The 10235-nt window shown below is 44.0% G+C and overlaps 1 protein-coding gene across 1 annotated transcript; it reads left to right on the top strand.

The window, feature by feature from the left end:
- The first annotated feature begins 6766 nt into the window (after positions 1 to 6766).
- Positions 6767 to 8673, top strand: LOC307089059 (uncharacterized protein). The gene is made up of 2 exons (XM_079755153.1): positions 6767 to 7036; positions 7693 to 8673. Exon 2 carries the CDS (start codon positions 7717 to 7719, stop codon positions 8167 to 8169), a length of 453 nt encoding a protein of 150 aa, XP_079611279.1. The 5' UTR covers positions 6767 to 7036; positions 7693 to 7716; the 3' UTR covers positions 8170 to 8673.
- The last annotated feature ends 1562 nt before the right edge of the window (positions 8674 to 10235 follow it).

Here is a 10235-nt window from a genome sequence, read left to right on the forward strand (position 1 = left end):
TTCAACTTTTGCAGTTCTAGATCTCAACCTAAGCATTCTGAACTATTAACTCCTGGTTGTTAGATATTAACTGTAATTGTTTGACAGTTCAGAAACAAATCAAATATTTTGGTGTCCAAAACAGATACATTTAATGTTTAACATCCACCAATAATATAACTTAGTATTGAGAAACCAATTTCAATAGTTCGGCATCCAGACAGTGACCTCCACTTCAGATAAAGTCTTAAATGAGGATAATAATAATAATAAATAATAAATTTAATTTATAGTGTCCTATTCATCCGAAGATCTCAAAGGGCTACAGGCTAAAAGCAGTGTTGTTAAAAAAATTAAATAAAATAGAAATAAAAAGGGGTTTAAAAACATACAAACTTAAAAACATCTAAGAGGGGGTGCCAAAGGTTTTGCTAAAAATAAATGTCTACAGTCAGTGGATTGTGGTGCCCCAAAGGTGTCAAGGAGGCCATTCCACAGGCGTGGGGGAGCAGCACAGAAGGCCCTATCTCCCATGGTCCTAGGTTTGGTTCTGGGTATGGGGAGGAGGTTAGAGTGAGTGGAGCGGAGGGAGCATATTGTGTTATGTGGGTTGAGAAGTTCTTTGAGGTAGGGGGGGGCATGTGCATGGATATATTGGTTGGTGAGGAGGGAAACCTTATACTCAATCCTGGTGGAAACGGGAAGCTAGTGGAGTGAGTGGAGGATGGGGGTAATGGGCTCATGTTTGCGCAGGACTATTTTCACTCCCTTCTCCTCCTCCCTCTCCTCTCCACACCCTCACTTCAGATAACGCCAGTCTCAAATGACCTTTGAAACGTCAGATAGCGGCTGACAGGTTCAGAGAGCAGCGCTCGGTGCGTATTAGTCCGTAGTCTGAGGACTGTTGAGCTGAGGAGCGTACCGCTGTGCTCACAGCCTTCCTGTTTGGAGTTGAGGAGTATCGCTGGACCTTTTGGACTGCTCAACACTCTGACATATCGTTAGCCTCTGAGCATAATCGCCTAAATCATATTTAGTAAGTAAGCCAAATTGATGACTTAGGCAGATGGTGATTATGGAATGTAAAAAGCACTCTGATTGGCTTAGGATATAGCCAATGAGGCACAGTGAATCAGCAGTGTTAGGAGTAGGGTTAAGTTAGATATCACAATTTGGCCAAAATATGACTTAGGCAATTATGCTGTGAGGCTAACAAAACATATGCATGCACAATCCCCCCCCCCCCCCCCCCCCCCCCCCCCCCCCCCCCCCCCCACACACACACACACACACACACACACACACACACACACACACACACACACACACACACACACACACACACACACACACACACACACACACACATACACACACGTCTTTTCAAATGTCGTTGACCTTTAAACAGCTAACCCAGAACACCATGGTCACCACAAATACACAACTGTTGTGGGTCTTCTGAAGATCCAAAGAGACGAGAGATGTTTTTTCTGGCCTCTACAGTTTGGGGCCGGGGCAGGGTCTGCCAGAGTTGTGTTTAGAGATTAAAGAATAGGAATAATATCAACTCCCCCTCGTTCCCTGTTGTTCTGGTATCTCCGCTTCCTGTCGGATCCTTCTGGTAAAATATGCAAAGGACCGCTTCACAGCGTGTCCAGAGGACCAGAGTTGTTTTGGTATTCTTTCCATATTTTCTTATTTTCTTACTGGCGCCTACATTTGTGTTTTATTTTCCTGCCTTTATTTATTTGTATAGTATGTATATCTCCTGTTTCCTCCATCTAATGCAGAGAAATGTTCCTCCCGGCATTATATAGTAATCTGAGCACAGGAGAAAAAGTATTGCTATAAAAAGATTTTGTTATTATGCACCTCAGAGTCCTCAAATGTCCCCATTACGCCTCACACTCATTGTCACTGTCTCCACCTCCATGTCCTCATTACACACACTCAGACACACACACACACACACACACACACACACACACACACACACACACACACACACACACACACACACATATACACACAAATACACACACACACACACACACACACACACACACACACACACACACACACACACACACACACACACACACACACACACACACACACACTCCTGACCTCTCCTCCTCATCCCCCAGCTGGTAGAAGACCCCCTCCCCCCTGGAAACCAAGGCCGGTTATCTATTGGCTGCTGGCATGAGTCATCCTGTCGTCCTGAAGTCCATTCAGACCTGGGTTCCTCAGCTCAGCTGGACACAAGTTCCCGCTGCGAACAAGTCTATTGAAGCTCGGTGCGTTTGAGATGCATCGTACACCGCCCGCCCGAGTTGCTCTTGTGACCTTATTTCCTGGCTTGTAGCACCTATAGCGTTCCCGTTTGTCTTTGTGGGCATTGCTACTCTCTGAGTCGGGGAAGAACAGTCATTGGCTAGTCAATTTTATTGTAAGCTACATTAGCCTCTTCAGCAAACCAGCTCGAAAACAGCTTTGTAAGAGCATTAAAAAGACCAATCTGGCACAAATACAAAGAAGATGCATCTAATTATGGGCACATCCATCTTTGTTTGTGGAGTCATACAGTCAACCTCACTGATTTCAGTGGACTCTCAGGAGCACGAGTGAGACAGATAAAAGGGGGCATGCCTCTGTGAAATTTCGCAAGAATGCTGGGAGATTTCCAACTTTGGAACTCGTGCAGGTGGTGTACGATTCATCTTGAACGCACCATAACACTCCTACCTCGTTGATCAGCTTGTGGGGACATCAGGAGCAGCCTCAGCCAGCAGTGTGTTTTTACACACTGCTGTTTTTACCTTTTCGTGTCCTGAGGCGCTACAATAGCGGGTGTTGCACCACAAGGCCCTGCCTTACACATGTCGTGGACTCACAGCGTAGCCAGCCAGCACTGCCGCCGGATTCTCTTGTTAGTCATGAAACAGACCCAGGATCAGTTAGCAGCTGTTGAACCGTTCATCCCCTGGCTGAGCACATCGCAGTCCCATCAGCACATGAGTTAATTACAACATGGAGCCGGAGGGCTGCAGGCCTGGACGGGCATGGCCGCAGATTTGATGCTGCTGCCAGGGGCGTAGCCAGGACATTATCACTGTGGTGGCCAGCTCTGGCCAGTCTTATATTTGAGGTGGCACTTGATTGTCGACGGGGGAGGGGGGGGGGGTGGAGCCAGCGGGGTTGTGGCCCCCCCTGGCCCCCATGTGGCTACGCCCCTGGCTGCTGCTGACTCCTTGAGCAAGACGGCGAACTGCTACCTGCTGAGTAGCCGGTCGTTGCCCTGCGGGGTTGACCCTGCCGTTGAAGTGTGATTGTGAGGGAATGAATGTGAGGGGGCGAGTGTGTGTGGGTGACGCATGAAAAATTCCTTGAAAATGCGAAGGCAGTCCGTTTACCATGAATGGGGTGTAATTTGTTCTTCGGCTATTTATTCAAGGTTCCATCTCTGTTGTGAATAAGTATTCAACTGGAAAACTTGAATTACATTGGGATCAATAGTATTATCAAATAGTCTTTGTCCATGGTCTCTCGGTCTCTCTCTCTCTCTGTCTGTCTCTCTCTCTGTTAGTCCTTTTCAGAGCCCTCTAGTGGGACTTACTAACCTTGAATGAGTGGGAGGCTGATAAGGATGGGTGGGGGAGTGAGATAGCTGAACCGGTACACACAGACTTCCTCTGTTTTGAATGAGTAAAATGTTAAGCGTTATAGAACAGTTTTTGTATGCATTCAAAAGTCAACAGACATGTGATTAAACTAACTAACACATTTTTCCATGTTAACCCTAACCTGACGTTTTCTACGATTCAGCGGAATCCTCCCATCTGTTGTGAAAATACCCAGCATGCACCAGGAGCTAAATGCCAGTGAGTTGCTGATCGATGGATGGTGACCTGGAATTCCCCTGCAGCCAATCGATAAGACTCGCTTTCATCACGTGACCCGAGCGTGGTGACTTGCCCCGTCGCCCCTGAGGAGAGAGAGGGGGATGGGGTAGAGACAGAAACCGTGTCAGGGAGGGGGAGAGAGACAATGAAGGATGGAGGGAGATTGAGCGAGAGAGGTACATGTCAGCTGGAGAGAGAGAGGGAGAGATTATAATGTTATGAAAACTATCAACAACAACAACAACAACAACATTGAGTCAATGCAAAGTGTAAGCTGACAAATGAACAAATCTATTTGACCTTTTCAGAGCCTCTCTCTCTCGCTCTCTCTCGCTAATCAAATGTCTCTATAAACTCTATCTTAAGCCTTTTCGACATAACATGACCTGTAGTTGTAGATCAAGAAAGACATTTTGGGCTACTGATTTGATTTGTGTCATTAAAACTTTTCCTGCTTTAAAAAAGTAATTTAATTTCCTTGACTTTTCTTGAGAGAAAATACCAATCGCCACGTGATGGTCAATATTCCCTTTTCTATAATGAATAGGACAAGGCTCAGTGATCACAACAAAGATGGGACTCCACACATGATGAGAGGATAAAGCAATATATTTATTAGAGATAATGTTGGAATATAACAGGTTATTATGGGAGAAAATGGCCCTTAGTCAACTAAGGGCCCTATTCAAAGGGAATTCAATGAGTCTTTTATTACACCTCCTGATAGCCCTCTTAAAGGTAATCTTGATCTCATGTTTAAATCAGAGCAGGTCCTAGGCTAGGGTGACTGGTCACAAGTAAAGCTGTATCTCTCACATGGTTAAAGGAGCCATTATCTGGCCCATATGAAGGAAAGTTCGAAAAGGCCTACATCCTCATTAGTTGTTTTTACACTGCCAAATATGCCCGTCTTACCCGCCTTTTTCCGGGCATGGTCCACGTGTTTACACTGACCGAGGAAATACACCGGCTTGATTTCGCCCCCCAATGTCCCCTCTCAAACCCTACACATATTGGGGGTTTCATTTTCATGTAAATACGATTAGACGGCTCCGCGGTACCAGGGCCAGGATTTGGGTAGAGGTGATGCTGCGTTGTCTCTGCAACAGAGACAACGCAGCGACATCAACATGAGCAGTTCATACTGGAGAGACGGTGAAATCCGCCATCTGCTGACCGTCATTCAGTTCAGTTCAGTTTTATTTGTCATTGTTAGAGAATAATAACGAAATGTTGTTGGAGCAAAACACAGACAGGCATGTAGTTTTAGTTGTCCACCAATTCAGACATTTATACATAATTTGATCTCCATTAATCAATTAAGCAATCACCCTGTACTTTACACATAATAACTACTCATAAATATCCCATAGACTCCCCATAACCAGTAAAGTGCTTAGTGCAATAAACAAATAGATAGATACATCTGCTGGGGATGGGGTTGTTGAGGAAGAGGTGATGCAGTCGTATTTAACGAAGACGGGGAAAGATGGTGCGATCTATGAGAAAGCGGGGATAAAGGATACATAAATATGTGGTCAGCAAAATAAAGAATATGTTGGCGTTTTTGCACTTGTAAATAGTTAATCTCGTTTGTAGCCTACACTCAGATGTCGTCTACTCATTCTTGCATGTGAGTGGCTTGAATAAATAACAAATAAAAACTCTTCTAAAGAGGTCTACTCTTCGTGCATAGCACCACCTTCTCCAATTAACCAAGAAAGCCGGGTCCTTCACTAAGGTGGAATATACCCCCTCGGTTTTACACAGGCAAGACAGTGAAATTGCAGGGTGTGCCAAGCCGAAAATGGCTTCTATTCAATGACCTCATTCTGTTTCTTAATTCACTTATATGTTAAGGTTAACTAAGTATTTTCACAATTAAAGTTAAACACTAAACACCGTATTCATGTATTTAACATATGTTTAAAGGAGCCATCATCTGGCCCATATGAAGGAAGGTTTGAAAAGGCTTTATGCTCTATATGCTTTATAAATGTATTCCATCAAATGCAGGGGTATTGTTGCTGATTGTTTGAATGCATACTTTTTCTCAGTAGATTGTCATTGTGTATGGCTTGTGTATGTCGTATCTTTATAATAACCCATATGTGTGGTATAGGGATTTGTTTTCTTTCATTATACATGGCTCGTCATCTCCCAAGCACATGTGGTTTATTAAAGGTTTGGTTTTAAATCAGTTGCATTAATAAGGGGACGAGTTGATTTTAATCTGTCCTACATATGTTTAAGATGTAACTTCTTTACACTGTAATGTTCAAGTTATAAGTTCTTGACACTGTAATATACTGAGCACTCAGGGAAGGAGGATGAGTGCATGTTTAGTTTTAGGTAGGTCAATGGGGAACTGGGGTGGGGGACACGGAGGTGACAAAGTTCTAGGCCTGAGGCATGGTGTGTTGAGGTTGGTCAGTGCAAGTGGGGGGAAGCCACAACGTTTGGGAATACAACCTGAAGCCTGATCAGGAGTTTTTTCCAAACCAACTCAGGTTTTGTTATTACTTCTGTGCAAGTTATAATTAAGTCTTTATCTTTCAAACCTTGTCCTTCTCAACCTCTCCTTTTTGTAAAAGTGTTAAAGTGTGGGGTTTTATAAACAATATAATCTGTATAATCAGTGGGGAGGGTTAGTATCAGTGAGTGATGAGTGTGCTGTGTGTTCTAAGTTCCATGGCTCCATGGTCATTTTTTATTAATTTAAGCAATAACAATTTAATGAATTAGATAGTCTTTTGTTATCAGAAGGCATATATTTTATTTTGAAAGTCCTACTCTATCATTGGAGTGCTAACCGAACCCACAGGAAGTGTAATAAAACGCTTCCCATCTTCCTCTATCTGCTCGGCCACTTTCTGACCTGCACTGTCGGATCCTTTAATTCACAAATCGCTCCTCAATTCAAAGTCAATGCCCTGCTTTTTCATTGTCCTGCATTGGCATTAAAAAAAAAACTAAAAAAAAACTCGTATCTATCGGGATCTTTTATTTTAAAAAACTAAAAGCACATGGTAGGCATGATTTGGCAGCGTGTGGGTACGGAGGGACCCTGAGTTTCTGTTTCATTTCCCGGAAAGAGCCCAGCAAAAGGTCCTCCATCTCTCCACACCGCGACATCGCAACAGTAAAGTGAAGTAAGGAGGATATATAATTGCGTTAGTCTAAACATTTTTTGTTAACCCGTTTCCCTGAAGTAGTTAAAGGAAAGTGCAGAAATCCTAAATGTAAATCGCGGTGGAGTCACGTTAGGCCGACATGCTTTAATACAGCATGTTCTGTTCAAACGAAACGTCTCCGGCTACCGCAGGTTGCCAGAACAGGACTAACGTTACCTTTCTGCCGATCGATCCAGCTAGTTGATGATGGTTAACCGAATTTATCCTCTTCAATATTGACCGAACAGAACCTAGTTTAGCTTGCATCTACTGTATAGTGAAATGGCAGATAAGTGGCATACCTTTGTGTGCGTGCGTGCGTGCTTTAAGTCACTTCTAAATGGATGTTTACAGCCAATAACTAATTTAGTAAATTAATTATAGGCTACTAATACAACTATGATTAATTTAGTTAATTATAGGCTGGGGGGGAAAGTGTTATTTGTCCAAGAATAGAAAGGTAGACATTTCAAGGTGTGTCACTAATTTAGTTAATTAATTATAGGCTACTAATACAACTATAATTAATTTAGTTAATTATAGGCTGGGGGGGGAAAAGTGTTATTTGTCCAAGAACAGAAAGGTACAAATCTCAAGGTGTGTCACTGTCTTTGACCATTTCCATTTGACCCCAGCCTTCAGCTGAACCTCGGCCCACCATGGACCCCAAGAAGTGCCACCCGGGTTGGACGGCGGCCGGCATGGTGGCCATGCTGGTCACGGTTCTGTTCATCACGGGCGGACTCCTGTTCGCCCTGCAGGGCGCCACACGAGCGATGAACCTCCAGCGCCAGTGCCCCCCCAGGAACCGCCCCCGCGACGACGACAAGAGCCTGACCGCCATCATCGAGAGGATAAGGGAGATAAGCTTGCCGCCGCCCAGGGTCGAGAGTTGGATGACGGTGCTCAGCTTCTGCGCCCAGGCCATGGTGGCGGTGGCGGTGGCGGTGACGATGGTGGTGGTGCTGTGGCTGAAGAAGGCCTGCACCAGAGCCAGGGTTATCCCCCGGATGAGGAGAAGCCTGGGGTGCGTGCCGGAGGAGCCTTCCACGCCCCACCGCTCCTTGCTGCCGGATCCCCCGCCCTCCACCGGCGCTGTTGACCAGTTGTAGCTCAGTATACTCGTCGTGGTTGTTGCTGCTGTCTGTTGGTCGGATGACCGCCTGCGCTCATGTCGGATGACGCGGCTTCAACTCTCGATTCACGATCATGACTTCGAGTGCGTTGGGAAACTGATTCTGTTTGCATTTGGTGTATTTGGTGAAGGATTTTTGGCCGTGTGGATGTATGTTGACCTTTAGCACTACATTCATTGTAAAAGGGTTCTTTACTTTAAGTTCAGGTTGTGGAAATGGAAATTAGTTTTAAAATGTTGTTTCAAAAATACTGATTTATATATTTCTCTGATTGTGTGTGAAAATGACTTGTTGCTAGTCTGTATCCTTTACCTCGAGTTTCTCAATTCGTACCGTTTTCAAATACATGAGTGTTGAAAGTGCCTTCTGTGCCTGACTGTGTCTTAAACAGCACACGGCAAACCCCTTTCATTCAGAGAACTCGCCCTGTACTACAACTGCTGCTTTGCTTTAATAAATCTTTTATTTTTTTACAAAGTCTGTGACCTGTGTCCGTGCGTCATAGTATACATCTATATATCTTTCTATCTGCTATTAATACAACGCTATTCAATTCAGTGTCTACTTTCTATGGCTGCAGAAGCACTGATCCAGCTTCATTCACCATGTGATTAGATGATGGTTAGTTCACAGGAAACAGAAATGAGTATTTTACTGCACGGTAGAGAGCCTTAGTCCCTTCCCCTCCGCTGTCCCCAAGGGTGAAGGAGAAAGACTGATTTACAGAGGCCAACGCAAAAGGGACAATTTATATTTTGATGCCAGAATTGGTCCATGAATTGCACGTTTGTCAGTAACATTACGTTTACGTGTTTAACTGCTCATTGAGCTACATCTCTCCTCTTGCACAACACAAGTCACCAACACCAACATGTTTCTTACCTCATGTGTTTTGTCGTGCGACTCCTGGTCATTTTCCAGGTAGCCAAAGAACGAGAGTAGCTTCTGGAGAGGGAGGTAATGACGTCACTAACGCAACATGTGGGAATGTAGTCTCTCTTATGTGTTTTCACAGTTTTACAGTCGTACAACACACTGACTTTCCTCACTTGCAAAATTCTCTTGAGCAATGATATTTTGTAATGATGACGATCAGACTGTGTGTGTGTGTGTGTGTGGAAAAAAAAAAAAAGATCACCCTTCATTAATTTCCCTCATTGTATGATGTTCAACTCTAACCAGAAGCTCAACTGTTCCACGTCCTATTGTGCTGTCGCTGGATTTCCATCTCCATGGCAACAGTAAAATGTCGTCCTGCCATGACGAGAGACCCTCTCCAGTGTGACCTTCCCTTTGATATTCTGATGGATCCATTAAGATGGCATATCTAGGATTCAAGAGACCAGCCATTAGACCGTAGTGCTCTTCTCACACAAAGGCTTATGTGTTGAAAGTGGATTGTGTGTCTGGATATATACAGTATGGTTTGAACTGACCGTCTGCTATAAAAGACAGAATTGTGTCAGAAAAGTATACTGGTTTTGGTGTTTGATCTCAGTGTGTATGTGTGTTGGGTTGCCATTTAGACATCTACAGAAATATAGATGTTTTTATTTGGATAGATGGGTGTGTATGGGGCAGCGGTGCCCACAGGAGTCTGTCTGGTCTTGATAAAGGTCTGTGCTTCATACTCTGTTTTCAGGAGGATATTTCCACACACTATCGTGGAAATATCAATATATCATAACTATAATATACAATTATATACAAATTGTAGAAACCCTGTTTATATTGGGACTTGTACACATTCTCCATGACCAAGAGATAGCTTCCTTCCACTCTTGAATTGAAAGGTGTTAAGATAGTTTGCCTTTGCATTGCCAGTGGAGCCAAGAAGTCTGATGCCAATCTACAGACTTCTTTGTTGTGTCGATTCCTTTAACCAACTTGCAGCCTTGCAGACTTGTCCACCTCACTCGTATTCTATTGCACTTTAACTTGGTCTCTCTCACCATGGTTGGCTTCAGCCATGGCCAATCCTAAACTGGCCACGATGGTAACTTTGTGCTACCTGTGTGCTTAACTTTGTTACATTTGTTGTT

The sequence above is a fragment of the Pollachius pollachius genome, assembly GCF_949987615.1.
Source record: "Pollachius pollachius genome assembly, chromosome: 17".
In the NCBI taxonomy this organism is placed as follows: Eukaryota; Metazoa; Chordata; class Actinopteri; order Gadiformes; family Gadidae; genus Pollachius; species Pollachius pollachius.

Coding starts and splice junctions, on each gene's coding strand:
- LOC307089059 (XM_079755153.1), top strand. CDS start 7,717: ATGGACCCCAAGAAGTGCCACCCGGGTTGGACGGCGGCCGGCATGGTG.